The following is a 27767-nucleotide window of genomic DNA, read 5'->3' as shown; positions in this document are numbered from 1 at the left end:
GGTCCTCTGCACCCTCCCGCTGTGTGCTTCTCTCACACTCCAGGCTAGGACAGCTTCTCGCCCCCAGGCCGTGACAGCTAGCTTCTGCTGCTTCTCCCAGCATAGGCCTGCTTTCCTCCTTCTCCTGCAGCAGCAGGACTGAGAGTGAACCTGGGGCCCAGGGCCACCTCTTGTACCCCAGGGACATGAAATCAGCCAGAGCCAGCACAAGCAAGCAGTACCCATAACCTCCCCGGCACACTTTCCAAACCCAGCTATCCTCAGACCTGAGTGAAGAGATTCAGGACCAGGGCAGGTCCCAATCCTCACTGTATACCTTTGGGTCAGGAAACCAAGAATGATGGGTCAAAGAGGTGGTGGTAGGCAAGTGACGTACCCTAAATACCTCCTGTACTGGAGAACACCTCTGGTCTCACACCCAACGACTCAACATCAAAAGGGAGGGACACAGGCCTAGGAAATGGAGAGCTTCTCCTATGAACTGCTTCCAGTAAACCCATGGTCCACATTCTACTGAATGACTAATGCCTTTCTCCATCTCACCCTCCAGCCCCATGTTCTATGGGCCACCTCCACAAGTGTCTTCAGGTAATCCCAAATTCGGGCCATTCCCAAATTTCAGGGGTCTGGAGCTGGACTTGGTGAGGACCACAACCAGAAGCCAGGTGGAGACACAGCATTTATTCGATAGATACCCAAGGAGCCACAGGCTGTTACACAGGGGAACATGGGGGTTAAGAGATCACATGGCATCATCAAGTATTGCACATGGTCCTTTTATTCTCTGCAGCAAAAATGATTCCTCCCTGTAGACCCACAACCTCAGGCCTACAAAGAACTCTATCTACAGACACGAGCATGACAATGATAAATAGCAATCCTGGGGTAGTGGTTTTACACAGATGCCGCTGGTGTGTAGGGCTCAGGGGAGAAACATAACGTGGGCACTGAGTCACGGGCCAGCTCCCAGGTGAGTTCCAGTTAGTGCTGGGTTAGGAGGGAAGATTCACATGTCCTCGTGGCAGATGGAGAGCTGGCTGGACGGATGCATCGGGTGAGGGAAGGATGCTTCCCAGTGGAAGCTGCCCCTACCACTCAGTTCTTCACATCTCCCAGGCGGAGCTGGGCAAAGGAAGTGGCCAGTTGCAATGCCTCCTGCAGGCAGCCCACATTCTTGCCTGTGGCCTGAGCAGACACATCTTTGCCACCACCTTTGCCATCCATCAGGCCTGACACCTGCTGTACCCACTCGCTGGCTTTCAGGCCCCTGTTGGCTGCATTCTGGAAGACAAAAAGGAAAAGTGGGAGTCAGGACAGAGGATGAGACTGAGGGAGACATGGAGAAGGGACAAAAATAAAAAGGATGGGGGAGCCACAGACACCCACTCCCACCTGCCTGGGTGCTGCTACCGATGGAGACCAGCCCGCAGCCAGGGTGAGGCACGCAGAGCGCAAAGCCGGGTATCAGCACAGTTACACACAGCCCCTAGGACAAGGCCTGAGGGTAGCGTTGCTGGAGGAGGTGACAAACAGGTGGCCAGGAGAATGGCCTTTTCTAACTGGTTGCAGCCACACACAAGGGTCTTGGCAAACAACTCTAAGAAGCAAGCTTCCTCCGAAAAGCTACCAATACCATGACAAACAGCACAGGACTACAGGGTGTGCTGACCTGGGGGACTTGACACAAGCACGTGATCTTGCCAGCTTCATTATCCACGGTGAAGAGCATGGCAGATGTCTGAGGGGAATGTGTCTTGAAGAGCTTCAAGGCTTCATTCAGGGCCTGTGGGGAAACCTGCTGTCAGGCCGTGGCCTCGGGAAGGGGAGCCACGCTCTCCACAGGGCAGCGAGCCTGTGGAGGTCAGTTTTCAGAGCACCCCCGACTGCTACCCCCTCTAAGAGCAGGTGCTAGTCCCGGGAGACTCACGGAGAAGGCCCCAAGAACAAGGCCCTGCCCACATCTCTGGCTCTGAGGTTTGCCTTCCATCTCAGGAGCTGTAGCTCCACAGCCACCAGGTCTCTCCATGGCTCAGCCTAACCTCAATCCCAGAGAGCAGGCTGTCAGGCAACCACTCCACTCAGAGCCACAAAGCTCAGACTCCAGCCACCAGAGAGCTGAGGCCCCAAGAAGAGATAAGTAGTGGACAGGCACAGGGCAACACGTGCAGTCCCAGCCCCTGCGTTGCCTTGGCTGAGGCGCCGTTCTCCATCTCCAAGATGACAAGGGGTTGGTTGGGGTTGCTGTCTATGAGCTGCTTTGTCTTCTCCAACACCTGCAAGGAAGTCCAGAAGAGAGGCCTGAGGTCAAAGGACCAGACAGCGGTCTGCACAGTCTTTGCTGGGTGAATCCTCCTGGCTCCCTTCAGCCACCAGCACTGTGGGACTCACTCGCTTCTGGACATCGGCTTTGCTAGCCCGGTCCAGGTCATCCATGATCTTCTTCAGGGATTTGAGATTCTCCCGGAATTCGTCCTTCTGCCACTGGGGGATGACTACGGTGGCCAGGGCCTGGAACGAGAACCAGAACACCCCTGGGACCTGGACCACTAGGATGGAGGCCCAAGTCCATCTCACCCTTCTGTCTTTCAACACCAAAGTCTTCCCTGACTACTATCCAGGAGGAGAGTGAAAACAAAAAACAAAAAGGTATCCACTGGCCTTAAGACCAGTCACTTTATGAGCAACTACGGCAGATGTAACAAGTAGGGCAAGAGAGAAAGAGGCAGATAAGGAGGGCTGGGACCCCCTATAAGCGCTGGTCCCTACCAAGCAGTGAATACAGCCTATAATGGGCTCACAGGAAGCCCCCACCTATTAACAGACATGAGGAGACCTGGAAATAGTGGGTACCCACTCCCCCAACTCCCTCAACACTGCTGCCCACTCATGCTTGGAATGGGCTCTGCCATTGGCAATGGGGGCAGCAAGCAGATGCCAGGGGTCCACAGACTAGGATCCATGGAGTCCCCTTTGTAAGGCTGCCAGATAACAGCAGTCAGTTCAAAGGGCCACTGGAACCAGGATCTGAGAGTTCTTCAGGCAGTGTGTGATTTATCTGGCCTAGCACTTGGCACTGAGCAGGGCCTGAGGAGGGAGGCCACACCTACCTCACCAAGGTCAGCGATCTCCCTCTGCACATCCTTATTTGGCGCAGTCTGGGCCTTCACTTTGGCCTCCATGACAGAGAGAGATTTCTTCAAGCTCTCCGCCTTCCTGAGGGCCTGCACAGAGACAATCAGAGTTGTAAACTCCCAGTCAGGTAACTTTCAGCTTCACTCTTGTCTGGAAACAACTGTGGCAACTGATGGCAGGCTATGGAACATCACATCCCCAGGACACCAGAAGTTTCTTGTCCTCCAAGGAGCATGTGTTGGCAGCCTTGTACCCCAGAAAAGAGCACCCTCCTCACCGGTCTGACCAGCAGAAAGGCTGCACTAACTCAGGCTCAGGAGATAAACAAGAACTCCTGAGTTAGGAGGTCTTCTCACCCCAATGAAATGATCAATCCTCAAGCTTCAGCACACATCAGGCACCAGCTACAGCCCCACCCCCAGGGCCACTATCCCCGTACACAGTGCATCTCAAACTAGGCACGTACCCTTAGGGAGATGGCAGGAAGTGGCTGGGGGCACTGGAAGCCACAGCAAAATCATGGTTTACCCTTCTAGACACAGATATGCTATGGAGCAAATAGCAGAATTTACATATATTTTTAAAGATCAAACACAACATAGCTAGGAAGTCTCGTGTGGTGGTGGCTTTCTTCTGCCAGATAGGAGTAACCAGAGGACATTTGGGGGGTAGCATTGTACTTCCAATTCTGAATGCAGCAGCTACAAAACCAGCTACCTAATTCACAGACTGGGCTCTTCCTATCTTGTTCGTATAAGCCACGAACCAGCCTGATATGCTCACCTTCTGGGCTTCCGCACCTGTGACGGCAACAATCCTCCGGATGCCCTTGGCAATAGCTTCTTCACTCACAATCACAAAAGCTCCCGCGTGACTCGAATTCTGCAGGTGCCTGAATGGCAGAACATAAAGTCCGTGGTGACAAGAAAGCCCATGCACCCCGGTCCTTACCACATCTGCCCTTGGTGAGGACCTGAGGTCTTTGAGGTCCCAGGGAACCTCCCTCAAGGGGACAGTGGGAAGAGGCCCTTCAAGTTGACTTCAGAGTATGGCTCAGACAGGAAGCCCAGGAAAGTCTGGGGCTAAGAGCACTCTGACACTGAGCAAAACACCACCTTTCTGAGCTTCAGTTTTCTCATGTATAAAATGGGGATAATCTGGGGCTCCTGGGTGGCTCAGTCGGTTAAATGTCCCAACTTCAGCTCAGGTCATGATCTCACAGTTCGTGAGTTCAAGCCCCACACTGGGCTCTCTGCTGTCCGCACAGAGCCCACTTCAAGTCCTGTCTTCCTCTCTCTCTGCTCTTCCCCTGCTTGTGCTCTTTCTCTCTCAAAAATAAATAAACATTTTTTTTAAATACATTAAGTAAAACGGGGGATAATTCTCCCTCAGAGGACTACAATGAAAACCAAAGGAAATCAAACAAAAGTGCTTTGTAATCCCTAACACCCAACACAATGCTACTCTGGCAGGCTCTACATTCATTATTTTTGGTCCTCTTTGGAACATAAACTATATTCTTCCATTCCTGCCACTAGCTGAGAATATTGGAGGATTACCTTTAAAATCTCACCACAACCCTGTAAAAAGGTTTGGGAGTTTTAATTTTTTTTTAATGTTTATTTATTTTTGAAAGAGAGAGAACGCGAGGCAGGGAGGGACAGAGAGAGAGGGAGACACAGAATCTGAAGCAACTCCAGGCTCTGAGCTGTCAGCACAGAGCCCTATGCAGGGCTTGAACTCACAAACCGTGATATCATGACCTGAGCCGAAGCCGGACGCTTAACCGACTGAGCCACCCAGGTGCCACCCCCCCCCCCCACCCCGCCGTAAATAGGTTTTATTCCCCAATTGCTCAGAGAACTTCAAACTCTGAGCTCATGAACTTTCAGTCATTCTGAGAGAGTGGTATAAAGGCTTTGCATGCAGTTTTCTGTGCTCCAAAGAATGTCTAAGGAGGCATTAAAGCAGAGTGGGACTCATCTGAAAGCCTAATTCAGCTGGACAGAGGAGGGCCAAGAATGTGGTGCCCCAAATCCCTACCCCTTCCTCCATATGCTCACCTGTTCCCTACCTGCCTGAGGCTAGCAGGAGGCCCGGGATGGGCTCCATCATGACCTTAAGAATGTTCTTCTCGACAAGATTCCCGTGCAAGCAGGTGTTTCCCAAGGGCTACAGACCCCAAGGGCTATAGAGGACTGCAAGTTGGAACAAACAGGTGTCTCTCCCAAGCCAACCTGAGCTGGGTATGCTGCAGAGCCTGACTCAGGGCCCCTGACACAATGGGGTTGACCCCCAGATGCTGCTCAAGCTGGCCAAGGAAGCTAAGTGAAGGCCCAGCGGTGGAGAAGAGCTAGGACCAGCTGAGGAACGTAGTGACCACTCCATGGCCTTCCTGAATCCTGAATTCATAGGCCGCATTGTCAGGATCAGCCCAGGACACAAGACCAAGCAACTATAAGTGTTAAGATAATGCTTTTCCCCAGCCTAGGAAGAATATTTCATCACAAACCCAGCAAATGTCAACATCAGACACCAAGGGGTTTGACAGGGGCACAAGATACTAAGGTTCTTGGGAGTGCTGTTTGGCAAGTACATCTCTGAGAACTTCATGCCAACCTTAGAAAAATAAGAGTGGGTCTAGCCTATTACCTACATCCTCCAAGGGTAGCATCAAATTAACCAAAAGTGAGTCCATCCATTGCTCCCCCTGATATACTCACGTTCCCCCACAGAACTCAACAGAAGTGAGTGAGCCAGCAGGACCAGAGGGGTCATCCAACAGCTCGGACACTGGGACCCCAATGGAGACGACTCGCACAGGGTCAGGATAGGTTTCATCAAACACAGCCCGCAGGCCCTGGATGGCTTTAGCTGCTGCCAGGGGACAATCCTGGGTGTAGACAGGCTGCCATGGAAAGAGGACAGAAAAAAGCTGGGAAAAGATCTTCTCTGGAGGTGCAGCAGGCAGTGGCAGGGAAAGTGTGGCCTTGTGGTCTTGCAGGCAAGATTCTGGGAGTCTAATCCTGGCTCTACCCATCACGTGCCCTGAGCCTGCTGACACAAGGCACTACATGTAAAGTCAAGGGGATCAAAATGGGAATTTCCAATTATTTTGCTCAACTGTGAACCAAATCTTACATGGATGCACTACATATGAAGGAGACAAAACCAGAAGAGCTCTGATTGTCCCAAGGAGGGGGTGGAGCAAAAACCTCCCTCTGCCCCCTCCCCAGGGGCCCTAAGGCTGCTCTGCAGGATACCATTACTGCCCCTACACCCAGTGTGGCTGACAATCACTGCTTCAAACAAATGTGCATGCTTGGCAGGGTATGTACAATAGAGGAAGGGCATCTGTACTGCTGAGAAGGTTCCACGGAAGGAAAGTGAGGGAAGAAGCAAGGCTCACGACCCAAGAGCTTACACACACCTACCTTGGCTGCCTCAATCATCCCGTTAGCAATCTCTTCAGCCTCCTTGATCTGCTGGGTGGACATGGCTCCTTTGGCAGTGAAGTCAAACCGAAGGCGGTCAGGAGCAACCAGGGAGCCTCTCTGGTCAGCTTCCCCGAGCACAGAGCGCAGGGCGAAGTTCAGGATGTGAGTAGCTGTGTGGTTGCTCATGATGGGCCTCCGTCGGGGCTGTGAAGGGCAGAGGCAGCTGGTGGAGAGGTGTGCTAGTCATACCTGCTCTCTCCTTCCCGACTACTCGAATTTTTAGGTGGACACATGGCTGCCCAGAATAAGAGCTACATTTCCCAGCCTCCCTTGCAGTTAATTGTGGCCATATGAATAAATTCCGGTCAGTGAGTTGTAAGCAGGTATGATGCACACCCTTAAAGGGAAGGAACATGCCCTCCCCTTGCTCTTTCCCACTGTCTAGAACAAGAGTTGGTAAATTACGGCCTGTGGGCCAAATCCAGCCTGTTGTTCATTTTTACAAATAGGTTTACTGGAACACAGCCACTCCCATGTGGTTACGTATTGTCTATGGTGCTTTTATGCTACAATATCGTAAGTATATAGTTGTGATTGAGACCATATGGCTCACAAAACCCAAATTACTTACTATCTGGAACCTTACACAAAAAGTTTGCCAACTCCTAGCCTAGAAATGGATCTGATGGCTACCTTCTTGGACTATGAAATCAAGAGCAACATCCCAGGAATGATGATAGACAAACAAGCAAGGAATAGCTGGGCTCCATGATTTTGTGGGGCGGAGCCTCTATATCAGCTTGGACTCTGAGGTGAGAAACACATTTCTATCTTGTTTTAATCTACTGTTATTTTGGAGCTCTGTCACACAAACAAAACCTATTTCCTAATTAATACAGAATTTCAGGATCCTGAAGAAGTATTTGAGGTTAATCTGGAGAAAGGCAATCCATGAAACAAGTCTGTAAGTCTCAACTAATATCACTGTCATCTGGGGTGCCTGGCTGGCTCAGTCAGAAGAGCATTCGACTTTTGATCTCAGAGTTGGACGTTCGAGCCCCACGCTGGGTATAGAGGTTACTTAAAATAAATATATAAAATTAAAATAAATAAAATCAGGGGTGCCTGGGTGATTCAACTGAGCCTCTGACTCTTGATTTCAGCTCAGATCACGATCCTCAGGTCATGGGATCAAGCTCCACAATGGGCTCTACACTGAGCATGGAGGCCGCTTAAGATTCTCTCTCTCCCGTCTGCCCATCTCCCCTGCTCACACTGCTCTCCCTCTCTGTCTCTAAAAGAAGAAACAAATAAAATAAAAATCACTGTCACCTGACTTGGGAACATACACATTTAATAACTTGCTGCTGCACCCGTCATAAAATCTACTCCTGTACCCGATTTATAATAATCTACTTACAATTTCACTTAGGAGTAACAATAATGATAGACCAATTTAAACCAAAAGGAGATGAATACTTTTCATAATGTGTATCAAATCACCATTAAATCACCATTAAAGTGATGTACACTTTAATATCTTAGAATTTTGTATGCCAACTGTACCTCAATAAAGCTGAAATTTAAATTAAAAAAAAAAAAAAAAAAAAGGAACAGGATTACTAATCAGGTCTAGTGCCAACTAGCATAACACAACTCACCTCATCAATAAACAGCCGGACCTGGTCCCCCACTCTCAGGCTGCCGTAGATGGTCCCGATGTGCAGCACATACCCTCCTCGCACCTGAGCATTCTTCACTGTAAACTCTGTTTTCTAAAAGCAGTCCAGGAGACCAGTAAGTAAATAAATCCAAATCTTATATATTTTTATATATAGTACATGCTATACACACATTCTCTAAGACCCTCCTTACTAGTGTGTATATACCATTATACACGTTGCACCATTCATACCGTTGTACTTATTGTACATATACACATGCGCTATTATTATACACCAAAAACTAATAAGGAGAAACCTCATTAAAGTGGAGCCAGGGAGCTAGGATCAGGAGCAGTAATCAATTTCAGAAAGAACTGTCAATTACAGACCCAACTGGGCATCCTCAACAGGAAAGAACCATCAATTACAGGCCCTAACAAGCAAAGATGCACACTGCATCTCCTGCAAGAAATCAACTCCCCTGCAACTCTGCCAGTGAGAAACCATCAACACGCCAAATTTGTGATTTTCTCTCATGGACTTTCCTTTAAACAACCGCTTCCAACTTCTTCCTCCTTCTTGTCTATAAAATATCAGTTCCTCTTTGTTTGTTGGACTTGCCTATGGTTTTGCCACAGCTTGCATGTCCCAAGTTGCCATTCTCTGCTATTCCCCAATAAACTCACTTTTCCTGGTAAAATAATGGTTTTGTTTTTAAGGTTTAACAATACCTATACTTACCATTAAATATACAGACCACTTTATATATGTGCATATATATGCATATATATTCACAGATACATAGACGTTCCCTTTAGGAGCATCTTAGAGAATTTAAAGCCATCATAAGGAACTTCAAGCCCATGAGACTAGGAAACTCGTCCAAGATCACAGAGTCTGCACTGGCAGAGCTAGATGCCAAGGTTTCTGCAAGATGTCTGCCCTCTTCTTATTCACGAGGAAAGCTGGGAGGACCCAATATCAACGAAGCTGCCTAATTGCAGGGATCCTGCTAAGAGGGGACCTAATGGCAATGAGGTCAGTGGTACGAGAGGCAGCTGCCTCAGCTTCAGAGACACTGACAACGGACTGCAACTCAAAGACTGGTCATGTCTGCTCCGCAATGCCAGGATTATGAGGAGCCAGAAAAGCAACACTGCGTCCAGGCCCAGACCTCTGTTGGATTCCCCTTCCTGGCTGACAAGGAAGAACTGCTTGCTCACATCTTCGCTGCTGTCCTCAACCTTCACCAGGTAGCCTTCATCATAGATCTGCCCTCCTTGCTCAGCATAGAAACAGGTCTTGTCCAGCACCACTCCACACTCCTGGCCCGTGGACACTTCTTCCACGAACATCTTATCCCTGCGCAGAGCCATCACTGTAGCCACTGCACTCTCAAATGCTGCACAGAAAGGGGAAAACAGGGTCAATGACTTCATTCACATGCTCTTGGCTGGCTTTTGCTCGATTCTATTTCTTAAGCTCTCCTTAAGTCCTAAGTGTCTAATTTTATTTTACATGCAAGCCCATTAGACTCCACAAAAGGGCTTCACACCAGGGAATGTAACACTCAGTAGGGTGACCCACTGTCACAGGGAATAGGTAACTGGGACTGAGGAGTTCCCAGGTAAAACTTTGGTAGTTCTGGTCACTCTAACTCTGAGCTACTGAGCAGAAACCTAGCAAGTCTGGTAAGTATTTAGGAGTAGTAATAAGTCCCCTACTCCCAAGGTCAATTCACAAAAAATGTATTCATTTTGTGGGCTTGCCTGGATACATTTAGGTATCTCTGCTGGAGCAAAAAAGAGGAACTATGTATTACCTGTTTATTTCTTTTGATTTCTTAACTTTAGAATGCCACTGTCCTGATGCAAAATTCAACAGCCACTGAAGGCTGTATCAGTGGCCATTTCCTGGTTTTCTGCAGGGTGTTATAATTAGGGGAAACTGGGTACAGGGGATAAGGACTGTCCCTGTAAATGTTTTCACAACTCCCTATGAATCTATAATTATTCCAAAATAAAGAGAAAATTAATCACCAAGGGACTCTAGTATAAAATCACAGAGCAGGACTACACAGCATGACAGGAGAGGCCACAATAGATATCCTCAGTTCCTAATCTGGATGGAGACCTCTCTCAAAAGCTACCCAAGGTAACCACAGTAAGCAGAGTAACATACCATAGCTCCCACTGGAATCCGAATGATAATTATACTTCGGGGAATCATCTGTTGCTTCCAGACCCTTCTCCCTGAGCTCTTCAATAGCATAAATGTCCAGCATAATGAGATCTTCCGCACCAGCTCCCTTGCCCTGTGATTTCAGCTACCAGTATGAGAAAGAAACAGAAGTTACCTTAATGTGGAAAAAAAGAATTCTGAAGGACTCAAAAATCGCTAAACTATGCTCAATATAAAGCTCCAGAAGAGAGTTTTTCAATCTCGGCACTACCGACACTTGGAGCCAGGGAATTCTTTGCTCTGGGGGGCTGTCCACTGTACGATGTTGAGCGGCATCCCTGATCTCTACCCACCTGACACTGGTACCATCCCACCCTCGGTTGCAAAAACCAAAAACTGTCTTCATACATCACTACCAAATATCCCCCTGGGCTGGAGAGCCCCTACTTGACACGCAGTGGTCTTGGGAAAAACAGACTTTCAAAAGACTTTAATGGAAGGAACCCTTGTTTGCTTTGCAGCCAAGTCCTGCCTTGTTTCGTGCTGGGTTTTCTGCTCACTCCCCAAGTTCTTTACCTGGGCCAGTTTCCTCTCCTCTTCAAATCCATCCATATCTACCACCAGGCCCTTCTCTTCAGCAATCAGTCCAGTGAGATCCACTGGAAAGCCATAGGTGTCATAGAGGAGCCACGCAGTGTCCCCTGCACAACACAAAAGAATTGTGTAAGAATGATGCAGACAGAGGCACCTGGGTAGCTCAGTTGATTCAGCGTCCAACTCTTCATTTTGGCTCAGGTCATGATCTCGAGCTTTGTGAGTTTGAGCCCGGAGTCATGCTCTGTGCTAACAGCGTGGAGCCAGCTTGGGATTCTCTGTCTCCCTCTCTCTCTAACCCCTCCCCTGTGGATGAGTGCACACGCGTGTGCTCTTTCTCTCTAAAATAACTAAACATAAAAAAAAATAAAAAGAAAAAAAAAAACGACATAGCCTCTTCCTTTTCATCCCAAGCCCTTCTCAAATGATGCTGGCAGTGACAGAAGAATTGGAGACAAGGCAAGTTAGTATTGGTTCTGTGCACTTGTCAGAAAATCCATCAAATCTTTCAGAATTGACCTGGAGGAACCATAAGAGGTCTCCTAGTAAAAGTTCTGTTTCTTAATCTGAACACAAGTGTATTCAGTTTGTGGAAATTCATCAGGCTTTCCCCTTGTCCATTACACTGAAATAAAAAGTGAAAAAAATAAAAAGTTTTTTTGAATTAATTTTCCAGTCTAGTAAAACACAAAGCAAGTTGCAAAACAGTATATACCATATATTCCCATTTTTGCTGGAAAACACACACACCCCTACATACGTTTGTATGCGAACAGATAAAAGCTCTGAATAGTTATACAACTCTTAAGAATCGTTACTTCTGAAAAATGAGTTTAGGAAAAAGAATCCTCATTTTTTACTTCTGTGTTCTTTAAATACTTTGCCACGATAACATAATACTTTTACAATTTTACCGTACACACCATTTTATACCAAAAGCAGCGTTATCAAGCTATCCACAGCCCTTGGAGACACAGACTCCGCTGTCATTTGTGAAAAAGGGCTTGCCTCTTCTGGAAAGATGAACCAGGCTGGATGAAAAAAGGAACAAACTGGTCCTTACCAGGAATGGTTTTACAGTCTCCCAGGCTCTGAATTTTTCTGTCCAAGATACGACGCCCTCTGCTAAGAGTCTTGAGAAATTGCACTTCCTCTTCATTAATGATGTCCTTCACCATATCTGGGTCCTTCTTTAGCTCAGGAAATGCATCCCCCTGGAAAAGAGGAAACAGAGATGTGGGCGCAAGAAAGACAGAGACCATTCTATGACCCCCCCCCCCCAACAACTCTCATTAGCAGTATATGATTTCTCACCCCATCCCTCTAAGCTGTGTGCATTAGGAGAAAAGAGGTAAGCAGGGAGATATACCTACCAAGGACTGGACAACAACATCTACTAATGTGGCAAAGAAACCCCTGCTGGCGTTGAGTTTCTCGTGGGAATATCGAACAGCCCGGCGGAGAATTCGTCTCAACACATACCTGTAAGAGGCAGAAGCCCATCTCCTCTAGACAACCTTCACAGCTAATAAGCATTTTGTAATGGAGCTTTTGGAATTCTATCCAAAGCAACATGACCAGCTTTTTGTCTTTCTTTTCCAGAGACTTTGTTTTATTCTAAGACTGCTTCTTTTATGTGCCAAGGTCATTAACACAGTCCAGCAGAAAACTAAGGAATATACCCACAAATATGCATCAAGGGTGACCTGGGGTAACCCCAGTTTGTTTTTCTACCACATTCTGCTGACCCAGAAATGGAGGCAAGTACAACCCAGATGGCTGATGCCCACAATTCCAAGTCCTCCCTGTGAATAATAAAGCTGTCCAGGGCCAATCAATACCTACCCCATCCCACCCTGCCAATATCCTATCAGACAGCCTGAAATACAATCTTGACCACATCTTATACTTAGCACCAAAGATTTAACATAGTGGCAACTCTGTAATGTTGAGCCGGAGCTCTCTTAATCCATAAAAAACATAAAGGGACCCCCTCCAACTACCGAAATGACAAAGAAAACAATAATAAAGTACGGCTTTCAGTTTCACAGGGAGTCATCAAACTCACAGTGGCAGTCCTAACCCTGTCACATGTGTGATTCACTCACCCCCGCCCTGTGTTGTCAGGTCGACCACCATCCGCCAGTGCCACGGTGATGGTCCGGGCGTGGTCAGCCAGGACCCGATAGGCCATATCGATCCCATCGGCATCATCAGCACCAACCTTCCCAGTGTATGGCCGGGCACCTGTGCCCTACAGGTAAAAACCAGGAGGCAGCTCATTAGGAAGCAGCGCTTCTGGCACTGCCTTGCGCCAGAAGGTCCTGAGAAAGTCAACTGAGTGGGCATTAAGAAAAAGGCTGGCCCTCTTGCCAGACTTTACAACACCAAGAAAGGTGACAGCAGGAGTAAAGAGCCTCCAGCCAGGCCCCTGCACTCAACAAACTACACCACCTGGTGCTTAGAGCCTCGGGTGATTAATGATTAAGTTGGCAGGTGGTCACAGGGACCCTTAGCTGGCAAAGCACATGATTATTTTCTCTCTGGCAGTACTGCTAACTGTCCAGCCTAACAGTCCAGCCTCCGGGGAAGTTTGCAATGTTTGCGATAAGACCAGTACCTTCTGAATGGCCTCAAAGTAAGGAACAAAAAGGTCAGTGTCATAGTTGGACATCTTATTTTGCAGCACAGACACCAGTCGCTCCAGGCCCATCCCCGTGTCAATGCTTTTCTTGGGAAGAGGTTTCAAAATGCCATCGGCTTCCCTGCACGATCCAGAGAAAAAGGAAGTTGAAACAAGCACTCCGGGGTGCCACCCCTCCCTGCTGGCTAAAACTCATTTACAGAGAGCACAGATTGCAGGCTGGGACTATTTGCCACTTTCCTCTGCCTGGTGTGGTGGGAGGAGGGGAGTAGAGGGAAAAAGGGAAGAAGTAATCAGGGGTCTATTACAGAGTAAGGTGAGCTTCAAGGAAATGAGCTTTAACACAGCAGTGCAAATTACCACAAAAATGACATTACAGGAATAGTCAGTCCTTAAGCAGGTACTATGTGGAATAAAACTAGTTTATAAAAGATTAGATCTCTGCTCTGTCTCAGAGATCAGAGGGAAAACCTGAGAAATAAAATCTAAATAAATAAATAAAGTCATCAGGCTCTCCTGATGCCTTTAGTGCCTGCTTTAGCTCCACTCCACTGTCCCCAAAGACGAGGATGAGAAGACAGACTTGTGCTCCAAGTTCCTCTTCCTCTATTTGGCTTGAGGAAAGGTGCTATTAGCAGATACAGTCCAGGACCCCAAGGCCACCTGTTATACTGGATGAACACAAGGTTCCAAATCTCCAGCACATTGGGGTCATCTTGGTTGACGAGGTGTGCAGCATCCCGACCACCAATCCGGTCATAGTGGATCTCACTGCACGGACCACAGGGGCCTGTGTCACCCATCTCCCAGAAGTTATCCTTCATGTTGCCAGGCAGGATTTTGGAGTCATCCAGCCTGTGCAGAGTGGTGAAGACAAACACAGTTACAACCAATGACAAGGATTCTGCCCAGACTTGTACCCACCATCAAAAGACCTTATGCGTTTCTATTAAAAAAAAAAAAAAAAAAAAAAAGGCCCACTCTTTGGCAATTACTAAGGCTGAGCCCGAAGATGCAGAACATGACTCTTCTCAAGAGTGACTACAATAGAATACAAAATACACATAGGCTGCCATCATAACTACATAAAAATAAGCAGAGGTATGGATAAAGCATAGAAAGGAACACATAAAAATGAAAACATCCATGCTGAATACGATCAGAATTTAAGCAAATCTTTTCTTTGCAAATGTTCCTTTGTTTTAAAAACTGAAATGACTTTCCTGTATGACAGTTACTATAAGCATGAAAACACCGGGGCGCCTGGGTGGCTCAGTCAGTTAAGCGTCCGACTTCGGCTCAGGTCATGATCTCATGGTTTGTGGGTTTTAGACCCACATCAGGTTCTGTGCTGACAGCTCAGAGCCTGGAGTCTGCTTCGGATTCTGTGTCTCCCTCTCTCTCTCTGCCCCTTCCCTGGCCGTGCTCTGTCTCTCTCTCAAAAATAAATAATAAACATTAAAAAATTAAAAAAAAAACACATTAAAACCCTGCTGAGAAAACAAAACAAAAAACCCTGCTGACTATTTCAAGCCATTTCTCTAGGCCCCAACGTAGTCAAGTCTTTCACCCTAAGATGATACCGAAAGAATTTAATAAGATCAAAATATTTCTAAAATATTGGACTCCACTGAGAGCCGCTAGATAACAGTGCACTCAAAAGAGATTGTGCTTGCAGGGGTGCCTGGGTGGCTCAGTTTGTTAAGCATCCGACTCTTGATCTCAGCTCAGGTCATGATCTCAGGGTCGTGAGTTCAAGCCCTGCACTGGTCTCTGCACTGGGCATGAAGCCGCCTTAAAAAAAAAAAAAGACTGTGCTTGCTTGACAAACAGAGTCTGGACATACACAAGCCAAGCAAAACAGGACTCCAAAGTCAAGAGTAGTATGTAAGGTTCCCATGCATTACTGCCCAAAATGTCCCAAGTACACTTAGAACATAGTGTCTAACCAAGTAGGGATTTCAGACCAAGTACCAGGGGAAGCTGGGTTGGAATAACATACGTAGAGTAAAAGTAATTAGTTAATAAATGACAGAATGAATGAAACAGAGAAGTGGCACTAGTTAAGCGTGGTAAAAAGCTATGCCTCTTTTTTAAGACTTAAAGTAAAAGAATAAAAAAATGAGACAAAGACATAGGCATGCCAGCTATCTACAGGAGGTATGTCACCCCGTTTTCAGATTCCTCTTGATGCTGCACTTCATAAGTCCTATTAAGTTCGAAGCGTAGAATACATACTGCTCATCTGTCGCATCAACTTTCATGCTCCATGATTTTTCTTTAGAATTATATTACATTAAAGGGGAAAAAAAAAAAAAACAAAAAAACAACCCAGGCACCTGGGTGGCTCAATCAGTTAAGTGTCTGACTTCAGCTCAGGTCATGATCTCACAGGTTATGAGTTAGAGCCTCACATAAGGCTCCAAGCTGATGGTTCAGAGCCTGCTTGGGATTCTTTCTCTCTCCCTCCCTCTCTCTGCCCCTCCTGTGCTCTCTCTCTCAAAATCAATAAATAAACTTAAAACAAACAAACAAACAAACTTCCTTTGTCCTCGATCTGTTTGAGTCCATTCCATTTCCATAAGAAAGAACATGTTTCATATGAAGAAAACCAGTGTGTTGAAAAAAACACACACATATACACAGGGTGACAGAAATACAAAAAAATGCCTGGAAGACTATATACATGGGGCATCAAACTATTAACACTGATTAATCTTAAGGATCTTCTATTTCCTATTTTTCACATTTCTATGTACTGTAGTGTGAATTTTTACAACATATGCACTATATGCACAATTTCTAAAAATATATAAAAAGCAAAACAGTGAGAGACTTATATATACAGGCTTTGAACACTGGAATGATCAAGTAAATCTAGTAAGAAGCGATGAATGCACTAAAGGAGAATTGCTCCCAGTCACTCCCCGCTCCCCCTCAAACTGCACAGCCCAAAACTGGAAAAGGCAATGCACTCCAAGACCTAAGACCCGTCTCTGGCACTGAGTCAGGAATCACTTTATTCCTCCACACCCTCAACATGTGAGATGCATTCCTACCCCAAGTTTTGCCAGATCTGTTTGCACTCCAGGTCTGGTTCTAAGCCGGCAGCTTCATCCCCACCAAAGTAAGTAACGTAAAGTCTTTCAACTGGAATGCCAAACTCTTGGGTGAGAAGCTCCAGAGCCATCTTACACGCCAATTCCTACAAAATAACAAAAAGAAGTATGTGTCATGTGGCCAAACCAAAATCCATTTAATATGAGTAGGAAAAGTCCAGATCCTTAGGAACACAAATATAAAACTACAACACCTTCACTGTAAACACAGCCAAATCCTGGATCAATTTATAGGAGACATCCAAATGTAAATTGAAATCAAATGATAGGCACTGCTTCCAGGAAGTCTTAGTATTAATAAATGCCCTTCACTCCTGAATCCCCTGGATAATGATACTTCATATCTTAAAACAAGCAAAATTAGAACCAATTTCCTTCAACGGAAATGACCATTTTACTCAAAACCCCAAACTGATCTCCTTTTTGAGCTTACCTTGAAATAATCTCCAAAAGACCAGGAGCCCAACATCTCAAAGAAGGTGTGATGATAGACATCCTTGCCCACATCATCGAGATCATTGTGTTTGCCCCCAGCCCGGATGCATTTCTGGGTATTGGCAGCTCTGCTCAGCTTTGCCATCGGGTGAGATGGGTCAATAGTGTTCAGAAAGATGGGTTTGAACTAAAAAAAAAAAAAAAGGGGAACATTTCAACCTTTAAGGAGCTGCAGCTCTATCAGGCTGGCAGGAAGAAACCACACATGAACTGTTCAATTTGTAATTTAATTAGCCTGGAATAGGGAAAATTCTGAGGCAGGTGGCCTGACAGGGCTGCGATAGAGGCAGCTGATCTTGAAGCAGCTTGTCCCTGTCCTAGTTCTCTAACGGTCCCAACCACTGCCAGTAACACCACCTGCACAAGGGAAAGGCCTCCTGGATGTGTGATAACAGCCAGAGGCTGATGTAGGGAAACCCGTGCTTCCTCACAAGTCTCTGGTGGTCAGGACTTACATCTTTCTGGAAGAACTTATTCTAAAAGTGATGTGCTGGGGGTGCTGGGCTGGCTTAGTTGGTAGAGTGAGTGACTCTTCATCTTCCCCGTTCAAGCCCCACATTGGGCATACAGCTTACTTAAAAAAAAAAAAGTCAGCGAGCCTGTATGGCTCCGTTGGTTGAGCATCGGACTCTTGATTTCAGCTCAGGTCACAATCCCAGGGTCATGGGGTGGGACTGAGCCCTGCGTCAGGCTGCACACTAAGCGTGGAGCCTGCTTAAGATTCTCTCTCTCTCCCTCTGCCCCTCTCCTTCTCTCTCTCTAAAATAACATTGAATAAAAAGAAAAAAGAAGAAAAATAGAAGAGTACAAAGTGATGTGCTGGCTCAATAGTAAAGGTGATAAAGGAAAAAAAAACGGAGACCTATTAAGGGAGTAAAATCAGCACATTTAATGAATGACTGGACGTTCAGACATAAGATATTATTTGCCCTTAATATTTATCAAGTTACAATTTGATGTATCATTGTTATGTGACTTAGTTTTATTTTCCCACTAGACCTGTCCAATTTGGTAACCACTAGTCACTTGTTACTTGTAAACTTAAATTAATTAAAATGAAATAATTAGGAACTAATTAGAATTTTTAAAAACAAAAAGAATCTGTTCTTCGGTCACACTAACTCAATAATCATGCATGGGGGCGCCTGGATGGCTCAGTCGGAGGAACATGCAACTCCTGATATTAGGGTTGTAAGTTCGAGTCCCACGCTGGGTGTAGAGATTACTTTTAAAAATAAATTAATTAATTAAAAATCTAAACAAATAATCATGCATGACTAGTGGCTACCATATTGGGCAGCCCAAATATAGAACATTACTATCATTGCAGAAAATTCCATTAGACAGTTCTGAACTAGACCATGAACTCCTTTTTTTTTTTTTAATGTTTATTTATTTTTGAGAGACAGAGCATGAGTGGGGGAAGGGCAGAGAGAGGGGGAGACACAGAATCCGAAGCAGGCTCCAGGCTCTGAGCTGTCAGCGCAGGGCCCAACACAGGGCTTAAACTCATCATCTGTGAGATCGTGACCTGAGCTGAAGTCAGACACTTAGACTGAGCCACCCAGGTGCTCCCAGACCATGAACTTCTTAAAAACAATAACTATTATTACTTATCTTTGTATATCCAGCACCCAGTCTAGTACCTGAAAAAGGGCAGATGTATAATAAATACTGTTTCAAAATATTATAAAGAAAAAAAAGAAGCAAAACAACCATTAAGATATCTCTGATTAAGAGACAGTACAGCACAAAAGTTGAGCAAATGACTACCTAGGCTCAAATCCACACTCCAGCACATACCAGCTATGTCAGCTTGGGCTATTTACTTGAGCTGTGAGTGCTTCAGTATAGAGTGAGGATCAAATTAGTCAATATACATAAAAGACATAGATCAGTGCCTGGCATATAGTAAGTGCTACATAGAGGGGAATAATTACTGTTATTCATAGAACATTTAGAAACACTGAACTCTCATGGTTCTTCTCCCAAGTATAGTCAGCACATGTGGGAGAAGACAAAACCCATGCCTAGGAATGCCTGAGCAGAAAAGAACCTCTCCAGTGTTCCAATAAACCAATCACCTTGCAAGTCCACGTAAAATCAGTGCCCCCATCCCAAGTGTATACAAAAGATTTACACATATAATTGAAAACCTGTATAATTTCATAGTTAACGTTATACAAGATGGAAAATGTTCCCATTGCCTCTAATTTTCCATGCCAGGAAAGAGACCAGAAAGAAAAGAAAATGTCAACTTATCCTTTACCCAGAGTGAGACACATTCTAAGGGCCAGTGGGTACACTGCGTTAAGCACGGCTCCAAAAGAACCACCAAAGGAAAACCCTGAGAGCACTAACCTGAATCCACTTCCATAATCAGCCTGGTAAACAGTTTTCAACATCACAATAAAGCTTTCAAATTATCTTTTACATTTTATAGTTCAATTGCCCCAAACATAAACCCTACTAATAGTTTCTTCAGCAGTGGATCTAAACTGGCATCAGTGGCAGCAGCTTCAAGAGTTTTTAAAAAATCAGTAAAGCTGCATGGTTCAGAATGGGAATGAATGCAAAGCTTTGAAAGAATCCTGAAGAACTCATTAAAAAAAAAAAAAAAAAAAGGATAATGGAGGATTGAAGGAGAATGACAATAGCTGAGTTAAAAAGTCTCTTCAGAGCTCAGCAAGATTAACCTAACCAATAACTAATAAAACCCAGCTTTTTCCTTAGCAGAAAATAAAAGCAAGACTTTACAGACTAGGGGTGCCTGGCTGGCTCAGTCCGTAAAGCATGTGACTCTTGATCTCGGGGTCAGGAGGTCAAGTCCCATGTTGGGCATTGAGCTTACTTAAAAATATAAATAAAGTGAGGGCGTCTCAGTGGCTCAGTCAGTTGAGACTTCAAGTCTTGATTTTGGCTCAGGTCATGGTCTCACAGTCATGAGATTGAGCCCAGAGTTAGGCTCCATGCTAGGCATGGAGCCTGTTTAAGATTCTCTCTCTCCCTCTCCCTCTGCCCCTCCCCTTGCATGCATGTGCTCTCTCTTTGTAAAAATATAAAATAAATAGGGGTGCCTGGGTGGCTCAGTCTATTAAGGGTCCAACTCTTGGTTTGGGTTAAGCTCATGATCTCACGGTATGTGAGTTCAAGCCACACACTGGGCTCTATGCTCACGGCATGGAGCCCGCATGGGATTTTCTCTCTCCCTCTCTTTCTATCTCTCTCTGCCCCTCTCCCTCTGGCTCTCTGTCTCTCTCAAAAATAAACAAACATTTATTTTTTTATTTTTTTTATTTTTATTTTTTCAATGTATGAAATTTATTGTCAAATTGGTTTCTATACAACACCCAGTGCTCATCCCAAAAGGTGCCCTCCTCAATACCCATCACCCACCCTCCTCTCCCTCCCACCCCCCATCAACCATCAGTTTGTTTTCAGTTTTTGAGTCTCTTATGCTTTGGCTCTCTCCCACTCTAACCTCTTTTTTTTTTTAACAAACACTTAAAAAATAAATAAAAAACAGGGGCGCCTGGGTAGCTCAGTCTGTTAAGCATCCAACTTCGGCTCAGGTCATAATCTTGCAGTTCATGGGTTCAAGCCCCACTTCAGGCTCTGTGCTGACAGCTCACAGCCTGCATCTTGTTTCAGATTCTGTCTCTCCCTCTCTCTGCCCCTCCCTTGCTTGCGCTCTTTCTGTCTCTTGAAAATAAACAACTGTTAATAAAAATAAAAATAAAAAATAAAAGTAAATAAATAAACTGTTACGAAAAAGCAAAAAACCCTTACCTGGTTCATGCCCGCATTGGCAAAGAGCAAAGTGGGATCGTCCAATGGGATGGTGGCAGATGAGTGAACATAGGTGTGCTCGTTTCTCTTAAAGAAATCTATAAATCGCTGCCGTATTTCACTTGCTGTTAGAGTTGAATCCATCTTGAAACTAACCCTATGGAACTAACCAAAGAAAAAATAAAGGAAAATTAGGAGAAATGAAACTAAGAGATAAGCAGACATTACACAAGATTCCTGGCTTCTCAGGCCAAGTCAAAGCAGGACACCGGTAAGCTGCTTGATCCTACCGGTAAGCTGTTTGATCCTAAAACCTCTATGTTGTAACATCCAAGGCTAAAATCATCATCGAAACAAAATTTGCTGCAGCAGCAGGCAACAGGCCCACGTGTTCTTCCTTTCTGTGCCAACCTCAAAAGGTTCAATATACCAACACGTCAAGTAGAGCATGAGTGCTTTCTTCACGTATTCATTTACACCAAACGTCTGCCATGGCCTTGGCCAGGAATTAGGAAATCAGAATAAAAACGTCATGGTTTATGGTCCAGCAGAGCAGCTCACTGGGGTTGGGGGAATGCTCAAGAGACCTGGGTTCCAGTCCTAGCTTCAAGTCCTTAAGGGAGTTACTTTACCTCACCAACAAAAAACGGGGTCCATATGAGATGAACTCTAAGGATCCTTCCAGCTCTGTTCATCTACATGCCTAGAATTGTGCAAAATCGTATTATCCCTAAAGCCAGGGTCTCTGGGTTTGGCCTGACCATCTTGGGGAGGCTGGTGGCAACACAGTGGACCTGGGGATGGGCCTGGCTACAGCTGGGACCGCCTGCAAGTAGGACTGTACCTACCCCCACCTAGCCTAAGCACCCCCAGCACAACTGGTAGATTGCGACCTTCCCACCTATTAGATTCCTAGGGAGTGAGGAAGGTGCAGCCACACTGAGGACAGTGGAGCTCAGAGCCAGTGGAAAAAGAAAGGGAATCAGAAGAGAAACTGGGAAATAGAACAACTTTACAATTTCAAAACTCTTTCACATCTATTATGATTTTTCTGAGAGGCAGGTTAGGGAAAAGTGACAGCCCTTAGTGGAGGGTACCAATCACTGGCATAGTGCTGTAGGGCCATGCAGCACTGGGCATCTGGAAAAAAATGGGAACCATCTCACTGACATTAGCTAATTCTCTAGGATTCAAGACCCAACTCTAATCTTAAATAAGTCACTTTATCACAACTCGTTTCCTTTTTTGTAAAAAAGTAGCATCTACTCTGCCTACTCCACCCAGGTATCGTGACACTCAAAAGCCATCCTATATTTGGGAAGCAATTTGTACACTGGAAAGCCCTATAGGAATATGGATGCTATTACTTTAAGTCACTTAGTACAAAGGCCTTTCTTCCTTCGTATACGGATGATAAAAAATAAAGACATACAAGGTGAACAAGAGACTGTGACTCAGATTTATGCATAAACACAATTTCAACTGATTTATTCACAACTGAATCAACTCATTACTCAAACAAAAGCCCTTTGGGCAAAAAGATGGTGAAACACTGGCTGAAAGAGGCAAAGAGCTGAATAAAACGCCCATAGATAAGGATTTTTATGTCCATGCTGAGAGTCAAGGCTAGGGTTTTTAGAAACTCTATCACACCATATTCTTCCTCGTCCCTCCTCATCACGGCTCTCACTGAATCGTAATGGTGGCAAACATGAACGTACAGTGCCAATTCTGATTGAGCAACAGCACAGTTTCAGAATGTTCATTGCTCCTTCTCTAAATGGGCTACCTGAGGTAAATAAACTGAATTACAAAGGACACATAAATTTTCCATTTTGCTCACTCATTCAACCTACATAAATGCACACTGTGCTGGGAATCGAGAAGAATGACTCTCTGCCCTCAACAGGGAGACAGTCACATACAGAAATAACTGCAAAATGATGTAAGGATCCAATATATTGACAATAAGCTCTATGGAGGCTGAGACTACTAAAAAAAAAAAAAAAAAAAAAAAAAAAAAAAAAAGCTGTGTCACCATCACAAATTTATTTATTCAGTATAAATATACTAGAAGGCTGTATGAGATACAGAGGTAGCAAAAAGGATGGTCCTCAGATTCCACTTCCAAACAGGGCTGTAAAGGTCTTGAGTACCTTAAATCACACTGGCCCTTGGTTGAGGCTCCAGCCACAGGACCTTTCAATGTGCTCTTTATGTCTACCCTACTCCTCTTTGCATTTTCCTACTTGTTTCCTCATTTTTGACATATCAATTGCACAGACTTATTTAAGAAAGGCTTCTCCTTGACCAGATTCTCCTTATTTTATTCTGGTAGCTCCAGGTGTCTTCCTTCATAACTTCACATGCATTGGACTGCTTGTCTCATGTCCATGTCCCCAGCAGGCTGGAAGTTTCACCTCTGTGAGAATCATGACTGATTTTTGCCCACCAAAGGGGTATATCCTCAACATCTAGTACAATGGTTGCTAAATAAGTACTTCAGGATTAGGTATAATCCTTTAGCAGCAAACTGTTAGTGAACTTAAAGCACACCGGGAAATGCAGACTCCGACAAAGTAATAGCTGAATATGATGGGGCATAGAAAGTGCTTCCAGGTGAACCGGAACCAGGATCAGCTACTTATCTAATTTTAAGAAATTAGGAAATGGCTCACAAGAGGCATTCCAACCATCCAGACTACCCTCACTACCACCCCCAAATCCTCGCCCGCCCCTAGGGGATTAAAACCGGGGGACATAAAAAACCTCAGCTTTGGGCGGGTAGTCAATGGCAACCGTGATCCTCCCAAGGTCCTGGTCCTCGGCAAGGCCACCCGAGGCCACTCCACCCTCGGCGCTCCAGGGGTCTACAAGAGGCCTTTCTCCCGCTGCGCTGTAGCCAGGCGGCTGCCCGCACCAACTCCAGCTCAGGCTCCGGTTCCAGAGGCCTCGCGAGGCCTGGCCCAGAGACCCGCTAGGGCAACTGAGCGCTCAGGCCTCAGGACCCAGCCGCTCTCGCGGCGCCTCAGAACTGTCCGAGGTCCGTCTGCTTCCCTCAAAGGTCGTCGCCCCTAACTCCTCCCTCAGAGCCCACCACCCAGAGCTCGCGGTTACCTGTTCCTGCAGAGGAGCAGCTACACCCGCCCGGAGCCACGCCGGTTCGCAACCCGCACGGCCCTGCCCAATCAGAGCGCGCCCATGGAGAGTGCCCCGCCATGGCTTACCTACCCGGGACATTTATTGGTCAGTCATCATGCCAATCAACCCGAGCACGAATCAGCTTATTAGTCGGGTTCCAGGAAGGCGGCTCTAAATCGGCTGATGCAATGGCGGGGAAAGAAGGGAATGGAGTACGTCACGTGACTGGTTTCTGGAGGCCGACATTTTCGTTTGCAAAGCCCTCATAGTTGACTTGGTTAATAAGGGTAACGGGCGACATGTTTGGTAGAGGTCACAGCTTTTGCTGTACAGTTCTGTTGTGTTCATTTTAGTCGCAGAATGGTTTTCAGACTTAAAAGATTCTGATTTGTTGTGCTCATGGTTACACTTGTCTTTGTCAGACCTTCTTGGATTTGGTGTGAAAGATTCAGTACTTGAAGAGGGACGATTGAGTTGGTATCTGGTCCTCAATTTGCCTTTGAAAAATAATAGTAAATATTTACATGTGAAGCACTGTATTTCACACAGATTGTTCCACTTGATTTTTCAACTACATATGAGGCAGGTCAACTGGCATCCGTCTTTACAGATGAGGTAACTGCCTTGCCCAAGTTTGCTCAGAAGAGTAACTTACAGAACTATGATCCAAACCCACATGTGTTTAACTCTTTTCTTTTCTTCTTTTTTTTAATAAGCTCTATGCCCAGTGTGGGGCCTGAACTCAGCTACCCTGAGATCAAGAGTCAGGCTCTACCCACTGAGCCAGCCAGGTGCCCCTAAAGTCCATACTCTTAAACCACTACACTATTACCTCCATCAACTCATATATCCAAACACATGAGTATAAATAAAGTTGTGCTGCTGGTCTGGTCTTAACTGGGTTAAAGATATTGCAGAAATATTTTACTTTTATATGTAAAAGAGCATTCTATACAAAAAGAAGGTCAAGCTCAAAAGCCAGTAAAAAAAAAAAAAAAAAAAAATCACTTGAATTAACTTCCCAGTTCACAGTGATTCGTTAATCATCATCCTACTTATTTACATTTGTTGAGCGTTTAGGATGCAACCGGCACTGATCTAAACTTTTGATCTGATCTTCACAACAACCTTACAAGGAGTTACTAATATTACCTGCTTTTAACACCTGAAGACACCGAGACACTCAAAGATTAAGACAGCTAAGGGCAATTTTTTTCTGATGCAAATTGGCTCTGATGCAAAATAGCATATTTAGCCTAAACAATCTGAGAAATAGGTCAGACTTGTGTGCCACCACAATTAAAATGGAAAGCCAAAATTGTACACATTATACTTTCAAAATAAAAGTAATATTGGTTGTAGTCTCAATAACTTCACTATGTTGCCAGAGTTGTCACTATTAAGATAGTGTTAGGATGTCCTTGGAACCACAGTAGAGGGGAGGGCCATCTTGCCAGTGCAACCCAACAAAAAGCCCCTAGGAGCGTGCCAGAACGAATTGGAGGTCAACCAATCACCAAGCGACAGCACGACCTGACGCGAAAAAGGCCCACCCGGGGGCCTAAACCCGGAACCGCTGCAGCTTAAAAACCCCACCCCACCACACTTGGGGGCGACTTCCCTGACTCCTCTCTCTCCCTGAGTCACAGAACCTCACCCGAGACCTTAGGTCCCAAATAAAGCCTTTGACTGCTAAATTTTTTAGCCTCTGACTCTTATCTTTACCCTCCCTTACACCTGACCCTAACAGATAGCACCTTCACTAGTGAAAGAATTAAAGACATATATACTTTTTAAGTTTATATTTATATATATAGTATATATATATATATGTATATATTTATATATATTATCTATTTTGAGATAGAGCAACAGTGAGAGGGGGAGGGACAGAGAGAGGGAAAATCCCAAGCAGGCTCCAAGCTAACAGTACAAGGCTTGAACTCACAAACTATGAGATCTTGACCTGCGCTGAAACCAAGAGTTGGAAGCTTAACCAGGTGGCCCTAGAGACATTTTTTTTTTTTTATTTATTTTCATTCACCCAACAACTGGGTCAATACACATGAAGAGAAATCATTGAGGCCCAAAAGTCAGATTGTTCTGAACATTCTACTTGAATTATTCAGCTAATTATCCAGTTCTCTATGATATTTTCCTCTTTTAATGTCAACTATGTACTAGAAGGAAAGCTATCTCAATACAACATCCAAATTGTGTATTTTAAGAAACCTTTTATTCTGGGCTGAGCAAATAGGCCTGCAGGTAAGAATAAGTACTACACACACTCTGCAGTAGAACACTGGTTGACCCTCTTGGGACATGACAAAGCTAACAGAGCTCAAGAGAGTACAACTAAAATACTTCATTTTGGAAATACATAGTCCTAGATTCTAACTCTCCCATAGCACCTAAAATATTTTATCATCGGGGCGCCTGGGTAGCTCAGTTGGTTGAGCTTCCGACTTCGGCTCAGGTCATGATCTCACGGTTTGTGGATTCGAGCCCCGCATCAGGCTCTGTGCTGACAGCTGGGAGCCTGGAGCCTGCTTTGGATTCTGTGTCTCCCTCTCTCTCTCTCTCTCCCCCTCCCCCATTTGTGCTCTCTCTCTCTCAAAAATAAAGTGTAATATATATTAATATATATTTATATTATTTTATATTAATACATATTTATATATTATTTATATATAATATATATTATATATAATATATATTTATATATTATTTATACATAATATATTATATATAATATATATTTATATATTATTTATACATAATATATTATATATAATATATATTTATATATTATTTATATATTATATAAATATATATTATATAAATATATATTTATATAAATATATATTATGTATATTATTTATATATTATATATAAATATATAATATATATTATATATATAATTTATATATATAATATATAATTTATAGATACTTATAGAATATATATTTATATTATTTATATATATAATATATATTAACATATATATAAAACCTATAAAAACGGATTTAGATTTTTCATTTATTTACTATCAGGACAAATGGGAATGACTGAATAGTTTTCAAAGTGTAAGTTGTTAAGGAATCACCTGGTATCTTAAAATGCAGATCCTGATTTAGTAGGTCTAGGAGTGAGGCCCGAGATTCTGAATACTAAAGGGCTCCCATAGATGCTGATATCTACACTGCTGCAGGGAGATCACACTTGCAGTGGCAAGGACATAAACGAGAGAAAGAGCTTCTTCACCTATTCAGACATAAAGATTTAGAAGTTTGATCTGTGTGGGGGATGGGCATTCCTCATCTATTCATTCACCAAATGAAGGTCTGTTATGCATTAATCCCTGAAGGTCAACATTAAGGAAAGCAGACACTGCCCTGCACTCATGGAGTTTCCAGCCTAGCGAAGGAAGGAGCTGGATATTCAGCAAAAAAAATGACAAAGTTCAATACACAAAGGACCCTTTGCTGGAGCCTAGACTGTCTTTCGCTCCTAGGGCCCCTAGGTACCCGGGCACGCTTGCCCGACGCTGGGCCGTCCCCTCCGCTGATTG

The 27767-nt window shown here is 44.8% G+C and overlaps 1 protein-coding gene across 3 annotated transcripts; it reads right to left on the bottom strand.

The window, feature by feature from the left end:
* Positions 1-760: 760 nt before the first annotated feature.
* On the bottom strand, positions 761-24618 carry AARS1 (alanyl-tRNA synthetase 1). Of its 3 annotated transcripts, none has more exons than XM_045046829.1 (21): positions 24287-24618; positions 21056-21220; positions 17205-17393; positions 16712-16857; positions 14316-14507; positions 13629-13773; positions 13117-13262; positions 12382-12490; positions 12072-12222; positions 10991-11115; positions 10415-10559; positions 9457-9635; positions 8231-8344; positions 6567-6773; positions 5856-6040; positions 3916-4024; positions 3108-3221; positions 2389-2508; positions 2187-2273; positions 1670-1783; positions 761-1281 (listed from the first exon to the last, which is right to left on the bottom strand). In XM_045046829.1, exons 1-21 carry the CDS (start codon positions 24293-24295, stop codon positions 1096-1098), a joined length of 2937 nt encoding a protein of 978 aa, XP_044902764.1. In that variant the 5' UTR covers positions 24296-24618; the 3' UTR covers positions 761-1095. The 3 variants fall into 3 exon arrangements, with proteins under 3 accessions (XP_044902764.1, XP_003998291.2, XP_019675592.1); XM_003998242.6 differs by lacking the exon at positions 24287-24618 and adding an exon at positions 24173-24285; XM_019820033.3 differs by lacking the exon at positions 24287-24618 and adding an exon at positions 23825-24102.
* Positions 24619-27767: the final 3149 nt, after the last annotated feature.

This window comes from Felis catus, chromosome E2, assembly GCF_018350175.1.
Source record: "Felis catus isolate Fca126 chromosome E2, F.catus_Fca126_mat1.0, whole genome shotgun sequence".
Taxonomy (NCBI): domain Eukaryota; kingdom Metazoa; phylum Chordata; class Mammalia; order Carnivora; family Felidae; genus Felis; species Felis catus.
Note: the sequence above shows the minus strand (reverse complement) of the source record. Positions and strands in the feature narration are given on the sequence as shown.